This window comes from Amphibalanus amphitrite, unplaced genomic scaffold (genome assembly GCF_019059575.1).
Source record: "Amphibalanus amphitrite isolate SeventyFive unplaced genomic scaffold, NRLGWU_Aamphi_draft 000879F_arrow, whole genome shotgun sequence".
NCBI lineage: Eukaryota > Metazoa > Arthropoda > Thecostraca > Balanomorpha > Balanidae > Amphibalanus > Amphibalanus amphitrite.
The window spans coordinates 86432-110396 of NW_024882373.1; the positions used below are offsets into that span (position 1 = coordinate 86432).

The window sequence follows — 23965 nt, forward strand, 5'->3', positions numbered from 1 at the left end:
TCTAATTGCGCTGTTTTCTGCGAGTGAAAGTTTGAGTAAATGTCGATACTGCAGCGAGCCGAAAGGTGCCTACTGCGCACGCTGTCTGGTTTGAAACGTGATGTAGGTAAATAAGGTAAATGTAATGAGTGAGAGTTGCAAATTGGCCACAAGTGTGTAATCAGTATTCTGGATTCTTGCGAAATCTCTGCCATGAAAATTAAGGGTGCAATTAGGACGTTGGGTCCGTAGTTAGATTGATTTATGAACATGCGCAACTTGCGGGCTAAATGGTACGGGGCTGCCTTTGTTCCGCATCTCCAGCTTTGCTTTTGTTCCGTATAACATCTGTCCGCCTCTTGCATCTTCTAGAGTCCGGCTGCTTCTCATTTCTTGTTTCATTTCTCTCTGTTCCCTGATCTTCTAACCCTCCCCCTGTCCCCCTCAGGCGGTGCGTGGCGGGGTCGGTGAGAAGTCGCTCCGAAACGTCCTGGAGTTGGCCGGCCGCGTGGCGGACCGCGTGGCGCCCCAGGACCGGGACGCCATCCACAAAATGACCGGAGACATCGGCGCCATGACCGACGCCCTCTGCGAGCTGCGGCAGAACGGACAGGTCAGAGAGAGGTGGAGAGGTGGCGGGGTGTGGGGCTCCTGCTGCTTTGCTAGTGGGTAGGGTATTCGGGGAAGAGGCTGATTGCTAAGAGCTGTTTTGGATCATGATGTTGGAGTGTTGGCTGTGTTTAGAGTGATAATTTTTAGGGAGGGATGTATTTACATATATTTGCGTTTTCGTTAATGAGTGTTCTACATACAGGTATCCGAGTTTTGAGGGATGCGTTTTCGTTGCTCACGTTGTGCAGTTAATCTGTGTGGAACCGACCCTTCCACCCGTACCCCACCTAACCCCTTCCTCCCTACTATCCACAGGGCGCCACTCCGCAGGCTCAGACGCTGGCCCGCAGCGTGCAGTCGCAGCTAGCGGCGCTCCAGGACCGCGTGCACGCGGCTGTGGCCAACGTGGAGCGCTCGGGCGTCCAGCAGCCGGCGCACACGCTCTCCGGCCGGCTGGAGCAGGCGCGCCGCTGGCTGGCCGAGCCGGCCGCCGCCGAGCCGGCCGCGGCGGCGCTCGGCCAGCGGGCCATCCAGTTGGTGGTGGACGAGGGACGCCGCGCGGCCGACAGTCTGGCCGGCCCCCAGCGCCGCCATCTGCAGACGCTCTGTGATGATGCGGACATGCTGTCCCGGCAGCTGGGAGACATGGTGCGCCGCGGCGAGGGCGACTCGCCACAGGCGCAGGCCGTCGCCAGGTGAGAGAAATGCGGAGGGGATAAGTAGAGAGAGAGAGAGAGGGTAGTGGGAGTCGTGGAAGAAAGGCGCAGGCCTGGGAGGGGCGAGAGAGAATACTGGGGCTAACCGAGCCGATTTACCATGCTGTAGGTGCAACGTTGCCTCCATCTGGTGTATTCGAGGTAAAGCTTCAATTCGCGTAGGTCCCACTCTGGTTTCAGAAGAGGCCAGTCTCGCTCAAAGAAATCTGTCTACTTCGAGCATCCTCTTAAACATGACACAGTCCCTTCGCCTGTCGGCGACGCAAAAGGAGGATGCATTTGCCTCATCCATTGTAGAACACTAAACACACCTAATTTGCCATATCCATTATTAAATCATGCTCGTTGTCATGCCCGTCGTCTGACCTCGCCCGTTCCGCCCGTCCCCTCAGGCAACTGGCTGATAAGCTGACCCAGCTCAAGGACCAGATCCACGGAGCCCTCGTCGATAGGGTGGTCGAAGACTTTGTCGACATCGTGACGCCGCTCAAACAGTTCAGCGAGGCCACCCTGGCGCCAGAGGTAAGGACTAGATGGAGCGGGGTGCTGTTTTTACTGGGACAATAAGACGCTGTAGCTGGGCAATCAGGCTTGGATGGCTATTAGGAAATGCTTCGCTGTACTTACCACTAGGTACGAAAGGAAGGGATTACGTGTAGCTTCCTTCTGGAACAGTTCCGCTTCTTGTCTTCCCTTATTAGCCCTTACAATATCGATAGACTTTAGGGGGAAAATTGAGGGTATGGTATCTTCTTCTGATCCCTTCCCCGCCACTTCCGCTCCGTGGTGACCTCTTCGTGGCCGCAGGGCACGCCGGGCCGCCAGGAGGCGTTCACCGACAAGGCCGACAAGCTGCAACGGTTCAGCACGCAGGCGGCCCGCACCGGCCGAATGGTGGCCACCGCCGGAGCCTCGGGCAACAAGAAACTCTCCGAGGCGCTGCAGTCGTCGGCCACTGAGGTGGGTAACGGTGGACTATTTAGTCGCTCTGGGTCTGACAGGGAGGTGGGTAACGGTGGAATATAGTCGCTCTGGGTCTGACAGGGAGGTGGATAACGGTGGACTATAGTCGCTCTGGGTCTGACAGGGAGGTGGATAACGGTGGAATATAGTCGCTCTGGGTCTGACAGGGAGGTGGGTAACGGTGGAGTATAGTCGCTCTGGGTCTGACAGGGAGGTGGGTGTCTAACGGAGACTATCAGAGCGAGCTGTCGCTCCCGCCTGGGGCGACTGATGGAGCTGCAGTATTGAGGTGAATTAGGTAGGAAGTATCCATTCCCAACGAGTGAACAGCTAGGCTGGTCTGGTCATGATGCCTGATTTACCCTATCGCCCAGATGGAAAGTATCCATCCGTTGCCAGCTGGTAAATCGCTACCATTCTATTTTGCTGTCGTTTTGACCTTGCTTCACGTCCTCCCGGTCAGGTGGAGAGTCTGCACCCGCAGCTGGTGAACGCGGGCAGTATCCGCCTCCAGTACCCGGAGAACAAGGCTGCCGACGAGCACTTTGAGAACCTGCGCCGCCAGTACGCCGAGACCATCAGCCGCGTGCGCGACCTCAGCGACGAGGCCATCGACGCGGCCCAGTTCGTCAGGCAGTCTGGTCAGTCTTCAGGGAGAGGTCGAATGCAGAGGGGGGGGGGGGGCTGCTGGGAAGGGTAAAGGCAGCTGTTGTGCTAACCGATTGTTGGTAGCTACGTGTGTTGTGGCCCTCCGGGTGCGCCAACTTTTCATTGCTCGCTCCGGTCCGCAGAAGAGATAATTTAACAGCTGAGGCCGCTGACCTGTGACCTGACCTGTGACCTGACCTGACCTGTGATCTGACCTGTCCCCAGAGGAGCTGATTAAGCAGCACGCGGACCGCTGTGAGGTGGCTGTTCAGAGGCGCCAGCCACAGGAGGTGGTCGAGAACACGTCCGGAATCGCCAGGTGAGACTTTATACAGTAGTAATTACGGAGCGAGCGAAGCGAGCGAGCGTAATTGTGCTCAATTACATGCGGTAAATTTTGTAGGGTAGCTTCATTCCTTCTACCAAGTATTGGACTATTCCCGATGCATGTGGGTGACCCCTTATGCACGTGCCACGTGCAAAACGAAGAGGTGTCAGTTTTGTAATTGTTGCAATATCTCGGTAACTACTTGGCCGATTGCGCTGAAATTTGGCATGTAGGTAGGCACCCACTAGGCACTGCATATCCATGTGCCAGAGTTGGGGTGCTGCTGCACGTGCGCACGTGCAGGGGTCGTTTCCAGATCTCGAGAACGGCTCGACCGATTGCGCTCAAATTTGGTACACAGTTAGGGACCGGTTAGTAGGGTGCCGTGCACAAGTCAGTTGGGACCCATTTTGCACGTGCGCACGTGCAGGGTGCCGCTTCCAGATCTCGTGAACGGCTGGGCCGATTGTGCTCAAATTTGGCACATCGCTAGAGACCGGTTAGTAGGGGGCCGTGCACAAGTCAGTTGGAGGTACCCCTTCGGAATTTCGCACGTGCAAGGCTCACCCTCTCGCTCGCTCCGTTAGTCGCCCCAAAAGGCGTTATACTGGTTATACATACCGAGGATTCCTACTGCTGTACCGGCCCTAATCTCTGGCCGCCGGTACGGTATAACTGTTCAGCTGTGGATGCCTATAGTATCGCTGATGCGTGGAGGCGTTGCTGGTAGGCAGGACAAATGAAGGAAAGTTGCTGTGTTCAGGGGTGTATGGAATTCGGGGTGGTTCATTTATCAGGGATAGATGCCTACGTCATCTTGGTTTTGGCGTTAGACGCCGCGGTTGGTGACGCATCTTGGCTAGTTTGTCCGCCGCCGGCGTGACGTCAGCCTCCATCACCTCATTCCCACTCCTCCCTCCCTCCCAGCTCCTCTTCTCCCCCTCTCATCTCCATTTTAATTCAGTCCTGGCGCCACCTCCTCTCCACGTTCCCACCCCCGGTGTCTTTCTCCTCTGCTCACCCTCAGCCACTGGGTCATGGCTCTCCCATCCCCCTTCGAATGTCCTAGGCTGACTCAGACAACCTTGCCCGAGCCTGTCGGAGTTGACGGATTCCCAGTCTCGACATCTATCACCCCCTCCTTCCCTTCCGCCCACCGCACACCGCCCGCTACCGTCACCACCGCCCACCCCGTCTCTACCGATGGTGACAGCCGTCGCTGCTGACGGCCCCGACGCTCTATGGCCACCCGCCGTCGACTTTGGTAGGGTGCCAGCTCGGCGGATAGCTGACTGGGGGCGGCAGTGGGGTAGGTCAGGTTCACAGGGACGATAGGAGCAAAATAGCGGGACGTTTTAAGCTAGAAATGATTGTAATTGTCATTTGTTATTTTGGTGGAGTTACATGCTCCCGTTGCGTTCCTGTTTATCTTGTTTTATTATTTATTGTCGTTTATTTCTCTTTTACATGAATATTCTCAGTCAGGGGCTCACGAATTTTATAGACTCTGTGCTGAATTTTGTTGGTGCCTTTGACCCACAGTAAGACGTTACCAATATATTTATGTGACGCCACAAAGCCGTTTGTATGACGTCACGTCCGATATTTGTGTCGTCACTCGGCCAATAATGGGGGACAGTTTGCGGACGGAATGTCACGGTCGACGGCGGTGTGGCGGCCGCCCAAAGCCCGATTTAACCTGGCTCTACTGCTCCGCCGACACACCGACCGACTGACCGACGAACAGGACACAGGGGAGAGTGTGGTCACTGTCTCACAGCGTGGTGGGTCAGTTGGTCGGTTCGTTGGTCGGTGCTGAGTGAGGTGAATTGTAACTGCGGTGCCGTGTGTCTGTGAAAGGCTGCTGGCGGTGAAAGTGAAGCCCCATTTTGTATTTCGAACTCATTTAGTGCTTGAGTTCGATTCTCTTTCTCCCACCCCTTTCTCGTTTTACCGTTGTATCACACATGCCGTGTTGACCTGCCCCCACATCCCTTTCCTATTCCACTGCACGTCCTCTTACGTAACAATTGGCCAAGCTTCCCTCTGTTTCCCATTGACACTTCCCATCCGAACACCAGTGCAGCTGCTGCAGGTGGCGACTGACTTCCTGTCCCCGCTCCCTCGCCAGACTGGCAAACCGTGTGCTGATGGTGGCGAAGAAGGAGTCGGACAACTCAGAGGACCAGCGTTTTATCGCCGAGATCACAGCCGCCAGCGACAGACTGCAGAGAGGTCAGTAGATGACTATAGACTGCAGGGAGGTCAGGGTTGTGGTGTCCCAGTGACTTGGGTCTCTGACAGCGTTGCGTTTTCAGACTGGTGACTTCTTTGGGGCTTGATTACTTGAGATCCACTCGAAATGTTACCCATTATGCAGGCCACCCATTACGTAAAATTGAGGCGCCATGTGCTTTCCTTGTTTTTCACAATTGTAACAAAAACTGCTCGTATGGCCTGTATTTGACCTATGACCTTTGACCTGTCCGCGCCCCCAGGAGTGACCCCGATGGTTCAGAGCGCCAAGGAGGTGGCCATCAACCCGGCTGACCCGGGGTCGGTCGAGCGCTGGCGGTCCGCTAACCGGGAGGTGAGAGAACCTGGGAGCGGCGGTCAGGGCGGTCCTGAAACGCGGATATCATCGCGTTGCCATTAGGGATTTGGTTGTGTTGTTTTAATTATCGATATGTGCCTCGCGTCGTTTGGCACAGCATTCATTGTACCTGGTCGGGTCAGTGGGTTCAGTCATAGTTAGTTTCAATGTTCTCTGCATATATTTATCGGTTTACCCATTGGCCCGCCCATCCTGGCTCTTTTTTGTCATTGTCTTTGCTCCTGTCGCTCTCATTGTGCTGACTGCTCCGCTCCTACCTGTGCCTAGTTGTATGCGCTTATCCTGGTTCCCCTTTCTCTTGTGCTCATCCTGCCCCTGACTGCAGATCTGACCTACCCTACCGATACCCCTGCGGTGACCTTAACCCTCCCGCCCCGCCCACAGCTGCTGGGAGCCGTGGCCCAGGTCCGGCGGGCCATCGGACCCGGCGTGGATCTGTCCGCGGGAGTGGCCCAGATGCAGCTCAATGGTAAGGGTCGGCGTATTCTCGCTGAGGAGTGGTTGATTATCTCACTCTGAGAAACAGCCAGGGAAAATCGTGATGCTGTAAATATTCATCTCCAGTATTCCGGCTATCGCAGCTTTGCTCTATGGTTACTTTGCTATATGGTTACTGCCATTCTATGCGTAATCTAAGCGTCGGCTTTCTGCTTTCCAATTCGTACCTCTTCTGTTCTACCTATATCGCCTTTGCTAAATGTTGCTTTATCGTCACTGTTCAAATGATTTCCTTCAATGTTCATGCTTTAGCGTGTACAAAGTGCTTTTTACTGCTAATCAGATGCTTCACACGGCTGTCATCAGTGTCACGCCCGGTTATTGGTCAATGGCAAGCGTGGCCTGTAAATATACCCGAGTGAGTGAGTGAGTGAGTGAGTGAGTCGACTTAAGTGAGTTTAAAGATGGATGGACTCTGCTGAAAGATGACAGATGCGCACATTACGATAAGTTTGTAAATGGACCTGTAACAAGTCACGTCAAAGTGTTAGCTCTTATATTGTAGCCGGTTTCAGCTAGTTTTGCCGTCGTCCTTTAACTTCAATAAAGGGCGTTTGCTTGCTGAATGGGCGATAAACAGCGATTTTTTACTTCTTCAGTTACATTTTCCCACCTTCATCGCATTTTTAAGAAACATTAGTGGACGATACCGAGCTGGGCTAGTCATTGCATCGCCGAAAGCATCCATCATCATCCAGCAGACGTCCGTCCGTTTTCTGAGCACAGCTGCGCTGCTTTCACGCTGTCTGGTGTCTGTCCGGCCGCTTACGGCTCCGGCCGCTCCGGCTCCCCTCTGACCGGCCGCTGGTCGACCTGTGCCCCCCAGGTAGCGCCCCCTCCCGGCCGCCGCCGCCGGCCGCGCTGGCGTCTCACTACACTGCCGCAGGTGACTGGCGCCGCCCCCCCCCCCGCAACCGTCCCCAGCGGGAGGGGCAGGATACCATACCTTACGCATCTCTCGCGAAACTTCAATATCGCCGAGTGCTTACTGCTGTATGATAAAACTCACGCTTTAGCTTTACGATGCACACTCTTTTGCATTACGGACGATTTAATTTGTGTCACGTTTGCGCGTGTTCATTGGTGATTACTAACAGTTATGACCGATTTGATTGGAAATGTGCGTGCGTGGGAGATTCTTGGTGTTATTTGCGTTGGCGTTTGAGTCTGGCCTGTCCCATCCTGTCCGCTGTCGTGTGGCCTGTCTGCGTCTAGTTGCGTCTCTGTGCGTCTGTGTGTGTCCCAGTTTCTCTGCGTCGCTCCATGTTTCGCGTATACCCCCGTTCCTCCGTCTCCGCGCGTCCACCGTCGCCGGGCGGTGCTGACGGGCTCGCTGTGGCCGACAGGCGAGCCGCCCCTGTACTCACAGCCGTGGGCGGTGTCACCAGAGGAGGAAGGTAAACCCCGGCCTCTGTCCGGCTCCTCCCCGCTCTCTCTACGGGTGCGACCCTTCCCCTGCACGGCTGGAAATGCCAGTAGCCGTGTGATGTGCCCCAAGGTGGTACGAGACGGTTGTTTGTTTGTTTGGGGCAGTGAATTCATAGATGTGGCTGTAGCGGATAGCTATAGATGGAGCAGCTGCTAGGTTTCGGATGTGAGGCTGGGCTGGTTAACTATGACTGCCTGTGCCCTGGACTTGGTTGTCGCAATACCTGCTCACTGTCTCGAAGGGTCGTTGCAGATGGCTGACTGCATGCTACCTCCGTGAATTTCAGCAGGTCAGCTAGTCAGGCTAGAGACTTCAGTTCAAGCTCCTTTGGTGTCGGAGTGGTTGTATTATCATGCATGGTCCTCCAGTCATGTTATTCGGTGGTTAGTTTTAGAGGTGCCGGCCCCTCGATGTTGTAACTTGATGCATTTGGTTTTAGCGCCCATCCTACCCTTGACTCAGCATGGTTGGTATAAGAGGAAATATTGTCGTGAATTTTACAGGCTGCTGGTACATGATTGAAGCTCATAGCTGGTCGGTTTTCATGCACTAGATCTGCCTGGATCTGCCGATGTGCTTTTGCCCGAGGGAATGATGGACAGGTAAAAGCCTGGGAGACTTGGGCATGAAGGACGGTGTTGTGCTGCATGATCGGGCAGTGACAGCCTGTGTGCACCAGCGGGATGCCAGTGTAAGCGGGATGCCAGCGGAATGCCAGTGTAGTGATAGACGCCAGCTTATGTGTTTTACACCCAATAATTGAACTGGATCATGTCACCCCTGCTGTCTATCTGGACCTGTCAGCACTGTCGTCGCCCAGTGTATCGCTCCTCAATGTCTCTTCTCCATCGCCCTCCTAAGCGACCTTGCTGTCACTTTTCCTAATCCTATTCCTGTCCCTAAACCTGACTCCTTAGCTTCCCATATCACTGTCTCCGATCCTGTCCCTGTCCCTAAATCCTGACTGCGCGTCACTCCGCTGTGGTGGTTTCTTCTCACCCTCTCCCTCTCCTCCTCCTTCTTTCTCCCCTCCTCTCCACTCTGTCTGACCTCTCATCGCCGGCTGTGACACAGAGTCGGCGCCGCCGCGGCCGCCGCCGCCGTCCGGTGACCAGCCGCCGCCGCGCCCCCCGCCGCCGGCCGAGACCGATGACGAGGAGGACAGCCAGCTGTTCCGGCACGCGCCACCCGCCAACCAGCCCATCATGGCCGCCGCGCACGGACTTCATCAGGAGGTGAGGGGACGGGAGGGGGGAGGATGGATGCCAAGTGAAGATGTATTATAATGTCATGAGAGTTGACCTAATTTTAGGTTATATGTGTGGTTTAGCTCTGCAGACAGCTGTAGGGATTTATTAGTCACATTCATTTTGGTGATGGTAAATGTTTTTGACGCTGCTGAATCGTGTTATGTGCTGTTCGGCTTGAGTATGTATGCCTCTTGGCTTTTCAATCACATCAGCTGTCTAATCCACCACCCAGTAATCCCTTCCCCACCGTCCCTTCCGCGCAATACCGGCCGGTGCCTTCCTCACGCCCACGTGCCCCTCTCCCCAGGTGGCTCAGTGGAGCAGCAAGGACAACGACATCATCGCGGCCGCCAAGCGTATGGCCCAGCTGATGGCCCAGCTCAGTCAGCTGGTCCGCGGTGAGGGCGGCGGGAACAAGAGGGACCTGATCGCCTGCGCCAAGGCCATCGCCGAGGCGTCCGAGGAGGTCACACGGCTGGCCAAGGAGCTGGCGCACGAGTGTACCGATAAGAGGATGAGGACGGTGAGTCGGAGGGAGGGAGGGGAAGGGTTGGGTTGGGTAGGAATTGGTGAATGATAGGCTGGGAGGATGTGGGATTATTTTTTGGTGGAGGGATTTTCGTATTTGTCGAAATGCATTACGCTTGGAGCTCATTAATTATGAATCGTGGTCTCACGGACAGCCATGAAGAAAGAGTAGCCTGTACCTGCCAGGCTCTCGTTTGAATGGCATAGAGAACTTAATACATTCATTGCCTTTTTGTGTTAAAAATAAGTTATGCGAAAGTGATGAATCATGAACTCGAATGTCAAATTTGAGTCATTTTTATTCGACCGTGATGTTTCCTAGGATAAAAAGCATATTGTTCTGAATATCACGCGGAGCCCAATCGTATGCTACTTTTACCCGGTATGTTCTCCTGTTCCCCGTCTGACCGTCCCCCCGCCTCTGTCCCCACAGCAACTGCTGCAGGTGTGCGAGCGTATTCCGACGATCGGCACCCAGCTGAAGATCCTCTCCACCGTCAAGGCCACTATGCTGGGTGCACAGGGTGAGTGCCAGACTCCGCGACCGGGCCGGCACGGGAAGGCTGGGGAGGGTGTGCTGTATATAGCGTAAGGAAGGAGGGATGGAAAGGGCTGTGGATGGATTACAAAAGAGAGTTAAGTTTTGTTGGATGGATGAGGACAGAGAGAACTGATGGCGACGATAATTTATCGTAAAATGGAAGAATTATGGAGTTGGTTATGCACTTTGTTTCAATAGCGATCGATGGTCTGACCCCAGGCATCAGCTGCTGGGCTGTGTTGTGGCCTGGGCCGTGTCTGTCCCTCGGGAGGTTCTGTCCGTCGCGCCGTGCGTGATCTCTCTGTTCTGTGACCGTTTTTAGGCGAGGACGCAACGTTTGAGCTGCGAGAAGACGGCATAGTGACCAGCGGTAAACCGACTGCCCCCCCCCCCTCCCGGCTAACCCTCCCCCCCCCCAGCATCGTGCGCGGGGTAGCGCCCACTGACCGCCTGAACTCGACCCCTCTCTCTCTGCTCTCTCACTCTACCTCACAGTTTCTGACGGGAGTTACTGACAGAATGTTGATAGTTGCAGTTTGAAGTGGCAGCTCACTTTGGGGCACTAACTGAATCTAGATGCGAATATGATGTTTGAGACAATTTTGCTCGCCCTTAGCTGCCTTTTCGTCCCGATTATATCCAGAGCGTTGCTGTTTGAGAAGATGGACTCGTGAAGACAATAGAATCTAGCGCTTTTCTTCTCCTTTTGCTATCTGCTTTAAGCTTCGTTTAGGGAAGACTGCATTGTTAGTTATTGGCTCCCCATTGAAGTAGTGTGAAGTTCTTTAGTTATTAGCACCCATTGCTGAAGCTTTTTTAGCACCCATAGTTTGCAGGTCGCGCCTTGGCCTGTGCAGCATCAGTTTTGTTCTTTCCCTGCCCAGCTTCCACTGGAGACCCAAGTTCTGACCCTCTCCTGAGTCTGGCAGCGGCGACAGTGTTTGACAGCTCGCCGACCGCCGCGCTGCCCTCGAATGATGTCTAACCCGGGACTGACATTAACAGCTCTGTTGCGGCGCGCTTCGTGCCGACTGTGTGCCCGTGTGAACGGTAGTTAACTCATGATAGACCAGTGTGAACCTTGGCCAACTAGACAGCCTGCCGGCATTATGAGGAGCGTGGCTGCGGCGGAGCAGCTGTGATTGCCCGTCCCCTGGCGAGTCTGTGGTCTTAGCTGCAGCGAACCGAGTGTGCTGATGCCTGATGCTTCGAGTACCTAATTGGGGTTTAGCACGCTTCCAGCTTCTAGCGTTTGAATCGTGTTTTAGGCATTGAGTGAATGGAGTGACTGATAACTGGCTGAATGTTGTTATTGTAGTGAAGATGTACCGAGGAAATTTTCGAGAGTGATGGCTTGTGTCATCTTTAGGTAATCTTGCCCCAAGATTTATTCGCGGCCGGTCCACTTGCAGTGTTATGTACCCTTGAAATGATCCTATTTCATTATCGTTTTTATAATTGAGGAAGATTCGGGTGTCGGATGTCTTTTGAAATGGATGTCTGCTAACTTATCGTTAGAACTTGAAACGACTTACTTTTTACGTAGTAGTTCGTAGAAACGTTGAACATATAACTCGTGACTGATTCATGCTATTCATTGGCGTGGTTCATATTAACTTCGAATAACAAGCACAAAGTAGTTTGTGTGGATCTCAAACATAGGTACTAATGATATCCTGCGTTTTGCCAGTACGCTGTTTGTGTAGAATTGATGACGTAAAAAGCCTACATTTTATTTAGCATTATTGGTTACCATAGTGCCCACCAACCTTGTCTAGACAGCACAAATTTTTACGTCGCAACCACACTATTCTCCAGCTATGATATTTTAATCTATACCATACATTCCGATGGTGCAGCCTAGCCCTCTACCATAAAGGACCTTGCAGCGGCGGCTTTTCTGCTCCCGTTACCGACGTCATCGTGCCTCCACTGACGTCACGTGTGTCCGCCAGGCACGGAGGAGGACCAGGAGGCCACCGACATGCTGGTCGGTAACGCCCAGAACCTGATGCAGTCGGTGAAGGAGACGGTGCGCGCCACAGAGGCGGCCAGCATCAAGATGAGGACGGACGCGGGCATCCAGCTACGCTGGGTGCGCCGCTCACCCTGGTACCAGTAGGGGAGAGCAGTTCTGGTCGGAGGAGGTGGTCACAGAGCCTGTGGCGGGGATGGACCGGGACTGGCCCAAGAGGAAGGCCTCTCAGTGTCGGGAGTAAGTTGTGGGAGTTGACAAGGCCATTCGGCCTGGTATTTGGATAAATCTGTTGCGGATACTTGGATAACTCCGGCACTGGCGAGAACGAACTGATACCTGTGTCACTCCGATACTGGAACTGCGGTAGCGGGCCCGGCCCAATGACCGGCGCCCGTTGCGGGGCCAGGGTTCGGTTCTCAGTTGAGCTGCTGACACCACCGCAAGTGGCTAAGGTAGGCAAATACTGGCCCTGGATGATTCACATGGCTCCTATCTTATGCCAAACTAGCAGTAGCACTGGACAAAAACAGTCCGGTATTCTCTCCTGAACTGGTCATCGGACGAACTGAAACTGGAGTGGCGTGCCAGAAACACGTGTAACTGCTACTTTAGCTGCAGTTGGTGCCTCTAGGGCTCTAGTACATGTGCAGAGCAGCCATGAACATTTTTTTTGGACTAGCGTTGGGTCTGACTGGAAAACGTCAGTCCATCAGAAGCATGTCTCGGATGCAGTATAAAAACTTAACTTGGCAGCATCGCTAGGGACGAATATGTCATCCTGCTGTCATCCTGGGTCGTCTGGCTGGTCTGCTATTAAACGTTATATTATTAACATTCAATAAGTATGTATGCCGCTATGTAAGGTTGCCAACGAATTACTTTGGTTTTGTGAATGTTGCTTGGCATTTGTAAGCTCTTTTTGCATGTTTTGGAACTGTTGTTTTTACTCTCATTTTGTCGTTTTCGTTCTTGGATTTTTGGATTTTTTCTTTTGATGCATACTATGGTGAAACGGAATCTGTTTTTGATAACTTTTCTCAGCGGAAAAAGTATTTATGAAGATTTTATAGGTGAAACCAGGTGCCTTTCTGAGCTCTGGGCAATGAATGTATTCGGTGGGTGTTTTTGTATGCTCTTTGAGGCGTGTCTATTGCTGGCATTTTGTCTTCCTGAGATGGTTTTAGTGGTACATTTAGCCTAGGCGCGTGTGAGTCAGAGCCCGAGTAGGCGAGCTTGAGAAATGTCTTAATTTTAATCTGCCTAATGCAATACTTTTGTCCCTTAATTGCTGTGAAACAGCCTCAGAACGTGCGTCTCTCTACGTTTGTGGCTGAGCTCGTAATCCCGTGGTTTTTGTCTGCTTATAGTGTGTCTGATTCTGTGATCCGATTAAGGATCACGTATTGTGCGACAAGTTGCGTGCGTGCGTATACTGATCGATGATTGGTCCGATGCTTCGCCGTCCGGTCGGCGATTGGCCGCCGTCGCGCCTTGGCGGCTGCTGATTGGTCGCTGCACATCCGTCGCAGCCCGTGATTGGTCGTTGTCAGGTCGTCGCATTCACTGATTGGTCGCGGTCGTCCAACTCGACACGTGCGAGTCTTGTTGGCGGCGCCTCGCATTCAGGAGATCCGACGACACTAGCCTAACCGAAACGCTGTGAAGTTGCCAACTAACAATAACTGGAATATAAACAATAGCTTGGTACCTCGCGCGTCTGATTGGATAGTATAGTTCAACCGGCCGTCTAGTTTAAATGGAGTTTAGCGTCTGTCAAGTGTAGAGCGCACGGGGTTGTTTTCCATGTTACAATGTCGTGCGAGTCATTGTGAAAATGGGCTGCAGAACGTTTGCCGCTGGACACTCGAATGGTACACAGTCAGGCAAATCTTCCTGAACTCAGCCGAAATTAATTTATTTGCTCTGCGCCCGAGCGGACTGGAGCGAATACAACATAGGTATTGAACTTGCGTTCTCGTACCGTGAGGCGCTATCTCCCGTCGAGGAAAGCTTTAGTGACACGAAACATTTGAGCTGTGCCGTACGCGAGCAGTGCACAGTGCGTGTTCTTACCTTGCCGACTATCGGTACTGCTGGCAATCATCACACATATGTCGAGTAGTGTCAACAAATCACTCCCAGGAGACATGATTCGCCAGAATCGGGTATGAGTAATGTAAACAGCTGTCGGGAAGCTCGTGCCGCCGATATTGATATTAGCCGTGTCACGCTAAAGGCATGTCCGACATCAAACCGTACAGACGACCGCACATAAGAGCTCCCGAGTAGAAAATTTATTACAAATAACAGATAGTCATAAAAGAGAAACGAAACATGCGTCCACATTGCGCCCTATATTAGCTCCAAAGCTCGTCTTCGGGACTGAGTGGGCAGCCTGCGGGACCATAAAGGCTGAAACAGACTCTTTCCGCGTTCAGGAAATCGCATGCGAGAGCCTATTCAAATACATTATAATTCTTCCCGCATCAATCGCATCCGGGAGGTGCGTGCGATTGATGCGAGCGTGCTTCCATGTATTTGAATAGGCTCTCGCATGCGATTTCCTGACTGCGGAAAGAGTCTGTTTCAGGCATAATACCAACTCGATCTATCGTAAACCAAGCGGTGGTGTGCTCTACCCCTGACAATTCTGACCAAGCTGCATCACTCAGCCCGGCCCCGAGGTCGGTACAGCCGCATCTCAGCCCGGCCCGGCCCCGCGGTCGGTACAGCCACATCCCAGCCTAGCTCCTGCGAGTTCATACCCAACACACAGCGTCCGCCCGCATCGGCCCGTGGCCGGTCGGCCGGCCGTTGCCGCCAGCGTCCACAGCCGTGCCGCGCGCCGGCACGCCGCGCTGTGCCCTGCAGTCGAAACACAGCCACCTGGTGCGTCTCGCGCCACTGCGCACATTTCCCGCCATCACGCGCGCAAACTGGCGCCGTTACGCATCATACGATTTCATGCACTACCAATAGAAAGCATTATGGGTAACACATAGTTAAAGCTGAGTTGCACGATACATATGACATTCGTTCTGAAAAGAAGTTTCAAAATGAGTGCGAATTGGCCTACAGGTACAGCCTTGTTTATCTAGATGCCCATACTCTGTGTATCTAGATGATTTCACGATCATCACATGAATCACGATGAGCTAAAGCCGTGACAAATGAAAGCACAGATGATAAATAATGAAATCTAACAAGCAAACAACAGATGCAGGTGAACCCAGCATGGTCCCACGAACAATTTGCAAACATTGCTACAGTCGTAATATCCCGGCCATATAAATTCATATCACTTGTTTTATACCTGCCGCTGCATATCACCATATCGTATGATATACAGAAGTCATACATCGTGCAGAGATATAAGTAGAAAAGAAACGAATTTTCTCCATGCAATTCACATGCAACAGCTCCCGAATAGGTAAGTAAACTCTACTACAAAAGTCCCTAGCATATCCTCAAGCGCAGCCATAAACTACCACCTAGCATCCTGCCGGAAAATGTCTCTAGAGCGCCCCTCACCTGACAGTCAGACAGTACAGCTCGTACCCGACAGCAGGTATGAAAAGTCCTACTTCCCCCACCATAAGCTATCCACCGCGGGTACTATTGGATGTCAGTCACAGAAAATTGGGACGCCGATACCGGAGCGAAATGCGAATACAAACCAAACCAAGTAAAACACAAAACAAAAATGGGCCAACCTGGGAAATTGAGAGAAATAGTTACCGATATTCAGAGCGTGTTATAAATTTGAGAGGGGGAAAACTAACAAAATATCAAAACATAAGGTAAGGTGGGCACTGGGCATTAGGTAATCGTGGGCCAAAATATGGGTATTCGACTGACGTCCAGTGGGAAATAGCACCCCTCCCGCCTCTCCGCCGAGCCCTCAGCAGCGCGCGCGCGAGAACGGCTGGTTGCAGCGCACCAGGGGTATATCCTCGAGGAAGGCTACCAGTCCCTCTGGGTGCAGCCGGCGCAGGCAGTCGGCGGCAGTCAGCGAATCGTGCTCCGATATGCCGTCCTTGCGGTCGAGCAGGTCGTGCAGCTGACTGCCGAGGCGGATGGAGCGGCACGGGTCCAGGAGGGCGGACGGACCGGCCGGTGACGCGCCGGCGGAGAGCCAGCCGGCAGGGGACGCAGGGCCGGCCCCCTGCAGAGAGTCCACACAGTTCGCAGACGCCCTGAGGAGGAGAAGGGGTCATACTCCCCCTATTAGACCAACATCTAAACGCACTGTGGTCGTTATTAAATTGTACTAAGGCAATGATAGTTCGGCTAATACTCGACAAAGACTGGCTTCCAACTACTGGCATGCTGGAGTAGTGAGATGCGACAAGAAACTTGCGGGAAAGAAACTTAACGAACTGGCCGTGGTACAGTTCGCTGACATCAAACTAACAAAGTTGACCCGTGACCGAGCTTGAAAACAAGAATGACAACCAAACTGACCATAAATACCAGAAAGGAAAAAGAACGTTGACACGAAAAAAAAAATAACAATGCATAGGAAGAAAGGAGGCAAGCCTCGTACATGCAAGATAGATACAGCTGACGACAGTGGCCGCCGTCTGTGCGGCGGGTGCCACCCACCTACCGTCCGGCGGTGCATGTTCCGGTGTCCCGGTGCCTACCCTGGGTCCGCGCGCGGGCTGCTGGCCAGCATTTTCAGGTGTTTGGTCCCGCCCAGGTGCTGTCTCAGACTCTCCGGGCCGGTGCAGTCTATTTGACACACGTTACACCGGTACCCGCCTCCGATCACACCGACGAAGGCCGGTGTGGCCGGGCCTCTAGCCGGCGTGGCGCGGCCGCTGCTGAGGCCAGAGGCCGGCGTCGATCGGCCGCTGGCGGAGCTACCAGCCAGCGGGATGAGCGCCTCCCCCGCGCCGGTAACGGCCGATCTGTGGACGACACAGCGTCAGATGAGAGACATGGAAATCAGTACTCTGAAGGCTAGACGCAAGAATGATATCACGCTCACCGGGGACATTAATCGACACATCACAGTTCCCCATTCCTGTTGTAGCACCTCACCTCTCGGAGGGTGTCGATGGGACCCACTCCCAGTCCCGCGGGGCCGGCGACGGGACGCCAGACCCGTCCCCCGCCGCTGCCGACGCAGAAGACGCCGACGGCGGGTCGCTGAAAGACGCAGACGACGCCGACGGCGGATCGGTGGAAGACGCAGCGACGTCCGAGACAGCCGACAACGGGTCCTTGGAAGACGCAGCTCCGTCCGAGACAGCCGAGGGCCTGAGAAACAGCAGCGTGGTGTCGGTGTCTCGGTGATAACGGCGAGGGAAAGGGGCCATGGAAGGCTTATTTGCTGGCAGAAGGCAGTGACCTGCTTGTCTAAGATGTCCCCCCATAAACACAATTTGCGATGATTTCAGGTTTTCAATATTAGACATGCAGCCGAGGATGACCAGAGTAGCTAAAGCTCAGCAAGTGAAGCATTATCTGTTTGCAGAGTATCCAGAAAGTACTTCACAGCTTCAATATCATCAGTGTGAGCACTGTCAAAAAAAGTTCAACACTCTGTCATACCCATGATCTTCGATGCATCACTCACCCAGCCCCCATCACTCACACATATCCCACCTGCAGCGCCCCAACCCTCCACCCTCCCACCCAACGGCCACTCACAAGAAGGGGTTGAACGGGTTGGTGCTCGGCCACGGTAGGGCCTCTGCTGTTTCCATAGAGGAAGAGCTGCTGGATACCTCACTCATGGTGACCGATTCCGGCTCCGGAACTAACTCCGGCTCCCGCTCCGGCACCAACTCCGGCCCCGGGGCCGGGGCAGACGCGCAGTGGTCGGCCGCCATTTTGATGTGCTTGGCGCTCTGCACGTGCTGTTTGTAGGGCTCGGGCCCGGAGCAGCCGACCCGGCACAGTTCACAGTAGTACTGGCGGCCCGGGAGGCTGGCCGGGGTGGAGCGGCTGGACGGCTGAGACGGCGGAGCAGCAGAGTCCGACAGAACGACGAAACTGCTCTCACTGCTGGCCAAAGACAAACTGAAAACAGGCGGGAATCAGATTCAATGCACTTAGTTGTATGTGTATGCTATTTACAAAGCATATGACAGCCTTCGGTTCGCATAATGAACAAATTTGACTTTCATGATGGGCTACTACTGTTTTACTTACCATTCATTGGAAAAGAGCCGCTAACACCACGTCATTTCATTATGATAGGTCCTGAGTTGAATTTACATGACCGTGAATTTTTCATAAGGCGGCAAGGGACCATTTCAATCAAATCACAATATGAACGAAGACCCAGAACAGATCAAAGTGAGAATGCAAGTCGAGCAGGACCATTCGGCATCCCAAACAATTGTGGAAAGTCACCACTCTCCGACACGCAAAAGCCGGAAGACAGAGAGGTAGTAGGTAGGTACTCTGTTCAACAGAGTCACTCACAAACTCTAACGTTTAGAAGAAGTATCTCACTTTCACTCTGCCCCTACAAGACACACTTCAGCAAATATTCTTCCCAGACGAAAAACAAATGCGTAAACACTTGACGACTAACTGACAGCACTAACCTGCGTTGTAGCTCCTGAGAGGCCGCCTGTCCAGTCTCCGCCGCCGTTTTGATGTGCTTGGCGCTCTGCACGTGCTGTTTGTAGGGCTCGGGCCCGGAGCAGCCGACCCGGCACAGTTCACAGTAGTACTGGCGGCCCGGCAGGCTGGCCGGGGTGGAGCGGCCGGACGGCTGCGGCGAGTCGGACACCGCCTGCGAGCCCCCACCAATCTCCCTCCGAGCGGCCTCGGCCGTCAGCTTCAGGTGTCTGCCGCTCTCCGTGTGCTGCCGCCACGGCTCGGCGCCGTAGCAGGTGATGCTGCAGGCGGCGCAGTGGAAGGAGTGGTCGACCGGCTGCGGAACGGCGGCCGGCGCCGAGTCGGAGGCCACAGACGGGCTCTGCCGATCGTCCACGGGGTCCGCAGAGGGAGGGCTGCGGGAAACACAGACTGTGTTCAGAGGGAGGGCAGCGGAATACACATTACACAGACTGTGGTCCGAGGGAGGGCTAGGGGAAACAGGCTGTGGTCAGAGGGAGGGCTAGGAGAAACAGGTTGTGGTCAGAGGGAGGTGCAGGAAGCACAGGCAGGCGGCTTAGAGGGACCCCTGTATCTGCGTAAAGCAGGGGAGGAACATTGTGATGAATTGTGTAAGGCTATGTGTATTGTATTGCGTTACATACATAATATTAATGCTAGGGGCTGCCTTTGCTGTTTTGATAGGTATACAGTTGAGAAAACGCAGTGCACCAACCAAGACGAAAAACACGCGGCTCTAATCGCCACACACATGTGTGCACGCATTCACAGCCCCCACGCACCTTTGTGCGCTCGACTTCACCCTCTTTCCATCGTCATCCCCACCGTACGAATCACTCCCCTACCCCTCGATCCATCCCACACATCGCTCACCTCCAGAACCCGGCCGCCTCGGCCTGCGCCTTCTTCTTCAGATGTTTGGCGCTGTTTTCGTGCTGTCTCCACGGTTCACGGCCCGAGCAGCTGAGTCGGCAGTACTGGCAGTAGAAGCTGCCGCCGCTGCCTCCCGCAGGGGGAGCGGAGGGCAGGGCTGGGGATCCGCCGGAGCCGAGGATGTGCTCCACGCTGGAAACATGAGGATTTGGAGTCATACGGCACTTGTCGGGCACGGTTCTTTTCCTATTAACAAATCAAATATTTACGCAGTTTCAGTGTTAATGACACCTTGAACCCACAATGGACACATGGCTTGGAGGGCCTTGGACTTGGAGCGGTCTTAATTAAATATGTAAAGTAAAACGAAATGTCAGGTATAACGTGCATAATTGCATAACCACCTTTGCGCTTCCAATAACTTGCGTTACCAGCTGTGCAATATCCAGGTCTCTGTGACAAGCCTCTGACCTCAGACCGTCTGCGCACCTCTGCTGACCGGTGGCCACTCCACCGGCCGCCTGCTCCAGACTCGACCTCTTCAGGTGTTTGGCGCTCTGCAGGTGCTGTCTCCAGGGCTCGGGTCCCGAGCAGCCCAGCTGGCACGTCTCACAGAAGAACGGCCTCGCCTCGGCGCCAGGGGGCCGCCGACTCGGGCTGGGAGTCGGGGAGTCAGAGTCGGAGACGGCCAGCGGCGAGCCGGGGCTGGCCGGGGACCTGCACAACGGAGACGGACGTCAGTGGAGACCTCAGCGCGGACAGTGTCGGGGGAGAGAGGGGGAGGAACACAGAGTATTATGTATAAGTATGCATGACACACAGTTGTCAGAGCAGCATGAATCATGGTAAATGCACAAGCAAGTTGTTTACTCGTGAAAATAGTCAACAACACACCGCAACGGACCCATGACTGGTCCACAGTGCACACCGAACGCTAGCGTCATATATACTACGTCAGCAGCCCGTGTATTATTGGAACCCGCTATCTGAGGTTAATACCCTAGATAGTTCTATCAGCGCTGCACGCGGGGTCGATCAGGCCACCCAATGCCGAACGGCGGTGACCGGTCACCACAGAATCAGCGGTGGGGGATAGATGGTGCCGGGAACCGCATCGGAGAATAGGACTGGTGAGAGAAACTACGGACTGTTCGGTAATTTACACTAACATCTTCCCGGGTATTACAAGTTATAACCCAGAACCGCCGCCACATTCCTGATGTAGACACATTTAGAACATCTCTCACCAAAAGGGTCGCATCTCACATACAATAGGCGTCTGTCACCGAGTGGAGCGCTTCTCACCCACGGCCCGGGACGTCTCGTGGCGCGCTCACCCGTCCGCCGCGCCGGCCGCGCCCCGCGCGCGCAGGTCCCTCTCCAGTTTCATGTGGCGCGCGCTGTCAATGTGCTGACGCCACGGCTCCGGTCCCGAGCAGTGCAGTCGGCAGATCTGGCAGAAGTAGCCTCGCGCCGGGCCCGCCACCGTCGTCGGCCCGCCCGGGGACGCTGTCCGAGGCCAAAACGCCGGCGGCGGCGACCTGGCATCGCCCGGCCGCATCCTGAGAGGTCGACGTCAGATCAGGTCAGGCCAGCGTCGAGGTGAGCACAGGTCAACAGTCGAAGGACAACTGTGGTCTAGTAATATCAGCGGCGCTCGGAATCAGAAACCGTGCTTCTATACAGAGCACAAGGTTCAAAGCGAGCCACACGTCGGAGTCTGGGGAATAAGCTGAGCACAAACGATGGTATAAATTGATAGTGCTGGCGCAGCACTCAGCAGCCACGCGCCGGCTGTGGTAGTAAAGTTCGCCACAGAGGGAGCAGCCAGCTGATCCGCGGTAGGCTGGCATTTCCGTCACGTTACCAGGACAGGCCGACTAGCCCCAAGGTACTCACTGCACCCGGCTACGGGGTGCGCTCCCTCGGGAGCAGCGGTGCCGCTCCAAGGGAGCAGCCCGCATGAGATTAAGTTGCCTGTCCAGCCCGGAGGGGAGTTGCGGCGTGCAGAAGGATTTCAGTATCCTGAGGATAGAAGCACGGAACGGTGCTGAACTCCGTAACCTGCTCGAACAAATGGTCATACTCCACCAGACCAACGGCGGCCGTAACACTCTCGAACAAACGGCCGTACATAGTAGTGTGAGACCAAGCGGACATAACGTGGCAGACAGACGACCTGGCGCCGGTGACCCGACAGGCGACAGCGGTATCATACTGGGCCCCGTCAGGGATGTCTTCACCTGGACACACACAGACTTTAGTGCAGAGGACCATCACACCAGTCGGTGGTCAAGCAGGCCCGGAGTCAGGACCTGATCATCAAACCCAGATAAGTGTCGCATGAAGACCCGGAACAGACATCAGAGGCCGGATTCCGGAAGACGGGAGCCCCGCCTCCCAAGACCCGAACGCACCACAGGCGAGCGCAAGTCCGAACATGCACCGCGCACGAAACACGACAACCACCGCAAGTTGCAAGACTGAGACCGGAAGAGAGCCTTCTTGAGGCGACGCCTGTCTCTGCAGTCTGCACTCTGCGGTCGGTCGGCAATTTTGATTTCGGCAAGTCACAGGCTCACCTGACCAGCGGAAAGTTGTTGTTGTTTGTTGGTGTGTAACGGCGCGCAGCTGCTTGGCACTGGCAGTGGAGGTCGCTGGCCGCTGACTTTGATCCTCTTGACTCGGCTGCCTCTCCGACCAACGTTACTCTCGACCCGCAGCTTCACTGACACTGACCCTTGTCCACCGCTCTGGCCTGCGCGCTGAGCTCGATTCGCGCCGACCGCGCCGCCGCTGCTGACGGGACTCCCTCACGACGGGCCGTCAGCCGAGACTGCAGAGAAGTGACGTCACACGACGGAGCGATGACGTCACATTGCAATCGTGACGTCACAGACTGGAGTAGACTGTCTGTGCCGACGCAGACTCCACTTTCCCAGCACAGCGTCCGCTGCGGCTGATTCTGATCGTTCTCAGCCGACGAATGGGAACTGAGTCGGTTCGGCGAATCGCTAGGGTGGGCGGGAAGCGCCGCAGGGGATATGGCGGGTATTCCCCGACCTGACGCCACCTCCCCCCCCCCCCCCCCCCTCCGCCGCCCGCCCCGGCTGGCAGTCTGCCAGGTGAGGGAGGGGTCGGCGGCGCGGACGCATCGTATCGGTCGATAGGATAGGACCGAGGCCGCCGGCCCGGCCCTGCCCCGCAGCGGCCTAAGTCGCGAGCCGAAGCCGTGAGTCAGTGGTCACTGAATACTGAGGGGCGCGCTGCAAACCTGATAAGTGATTGAGATCAGATAGTGGCCTTATGTCTGAGATCAGATATCGCCTTAGAGTCTGCTATTTGAATTGATACTGAGATTGAGATAGATCGCGTGGCATATTGACGGTTTTACGGAGTTGATGACATTGACATGATGAGATCAAGATAAGCCAAAATTTCAAGTAAATCACAGAAGTTGAAGTCGTGGATGGACCGGAGCAAGACTGCAAGACCGGAGGAGTGAGTCAGTCGAGCCAACCGACCAGCGTTTTCGTGGCTTTCCGGCATATTTGATATTTGGCTTCATTTTTGCGGTTATCATTGTTTACACAAACAAAAATAAATGCTTACCACTTAGCAGCTGCCACGGTTTCCTATCTCGTCCACGTCCACGCGAATAAGGAATCGAGCTCGTCACAAGTGCGCCGTATATGGAAACCAAAGTTGCTACCATATTTGAGGTTGTTGAAGTATTTCCTTATTTCCCTTTATATTTTCTTTGTCGAGTTTGTTTTCTTTTTCAGTCGCTGTCATCTCAGTCCCACGCACAAGGGGGAAAAGCTCAAATTATTGAGCGCTCAAAATATTGAGCGTGTGACGTCAGAGGCTCCCATAGGCGTAATGCTGAGGGCTCAAAAAATTGAGCCGTTTCAGGAACACGTTTTGCAAAAGCAACTCGCAACACCTAGGGAGGAATGGCAACACCCTAGGAGAATCACTAATGATGCAAAACAGATTAGGCTTTCATATTTTTCACTGCTCAAGCTTCAATGATTGGGGGAACACCAATTTCTAGGTCGAAATCTTACGGCATACCAGGATGCCTTAAAAACAGGCCAATATTTATGTCGAAATAAAAGTTATTTTTCGTCCATTCACCTTTTTTACTAGGGTTCTGTTGGAAAGAGCAATTTTCATACTACCCAAAATGATTGCGACTCAATTTCACATCACCCATATCGGAGAATATTTTTCATTTGGCGGCGCCGTTTGTTTATTTCGTCGCGACGTCTTCGGTCGCGTGGTTGTCGTCGTCCTTGTGTTGAAGGTAAGTTTTTCACGTTTTAGTTATACTTAGATGTTAAAAGGTACACTGAAAAGTTTGAATATGCTGTGATTTTAAATTTGGAAACACGTAAAGGTCAATCAATTCACGTTTTCCTCGATT

At 54.1% G+C, this 23965-nt stretch overlaps 2 protein-coding genes across 11 annotated transcripts in view; one reads left to right on the plus strand and one right to left on the minus strand.

Annotated features, from left to right (window-relative positions):
• The window catches only part of LOC122367579 (vinculin-like), a 28308-nt gene extending 14517 nt beyond the window's left edge, over positions 1–13791 (plus strand). Inside the window, exons 7-22 of one of the 6 annotated variants that reach the window (XM_043340812.1) lie at positions 428–592; positions 907–1286; positions 1700–1829; positions 2115–2267; positions 2734–2911; positions 3144–3237; positions 5378–5481; positions 5745–5836; positions 6245–6329; positions 7185–7244; positions 7705–7755; positions 8862–9022; positions 9345–9560; positions 9999–10089; positions 10429–10476; positions 12062–13791. In XM_043340812.1, the coding sequence (XP_043196747.1) occupies positions 428–592; positions 907–1286; positions 1700–1829; positions 2115–2267; positions 2734–2911; positions 3144–3237; positions 5378–5481; positions 5745–5836; positions 6245–6329; positions 7185–7244; positions 7705–7755; positions 8862–9022; positions 9345–9560; positions 9999–10089; positions 10429–10476; positions 12062–12228 (2175 nt within the window). In that variant the 3' untranslated portion in view covers positions 12229–13791. The remainder of the gene's footprint in view (positions 1–427; positions 593–906; positions 1287–1699; positions 1830–2114; positions 2268–2733; positions 2912–3143; positions 3238–5377; positions 5482–5744; positions 5837–6244; positions 6330–7184; positions 7245–7704; positions 7756–8861; positions 9023–9344; positions 9561–9998; positions 10090–10428; positions 10477–12061) is intronic. The other 5 variants (XM_043340814.1, XM_043340813.1, XM_043340815.1 and 2 more) reach the window with 5 other exon arrangements.
• A 1777-nt stretch (positions 13792–15568) lies between these two features.
• Positions 15569–23185, minus strand: LOC122367581 (zinc finger RNA-binding protein 2-like). 5 transcript variants are annotated; one of them, XM_043340819.1, is made up of 9 exons: positions 23149–23185; positions 20874–21098; positions 20026–20253; positions 19537–19728; positions 18648–19058; positions 17743–18114; positions 17131–17349; positions 16731–16997; positions 15569–16280 (listed from the first exon to the last, which is right to left on the minus strand). In XM_043340819.1, exons 2-9 carry the CDS (start codon positions 21095–21097, stop codon positions 15986–15988), a joined length of 2208 nt encoding a protein of 735 aa, XP_043196754.1. In that variant the 5' UTR covers position 21098; positions 23149–23185; the 3' UTR covers positions 15569–15985. The 5 variants fall into 5 exon arrangements, with proteins under 5 accessions (XP_043196754.1, XP_043196756.1, XP_043196753.1 ...); XM_043340821.1 differs by lacking the exon at positions 23149–23185 and adding an exon at positions 22119–22504 and having other exon boundaries at positions 17743–17930; positions 18701–19058; XM_043340818.1 differs by lacking the exon at positions 23149–23185 and adding an exon at positions 22119–22504.
• Positions 23186–23965: the final 780 nt, after the last annotated feature.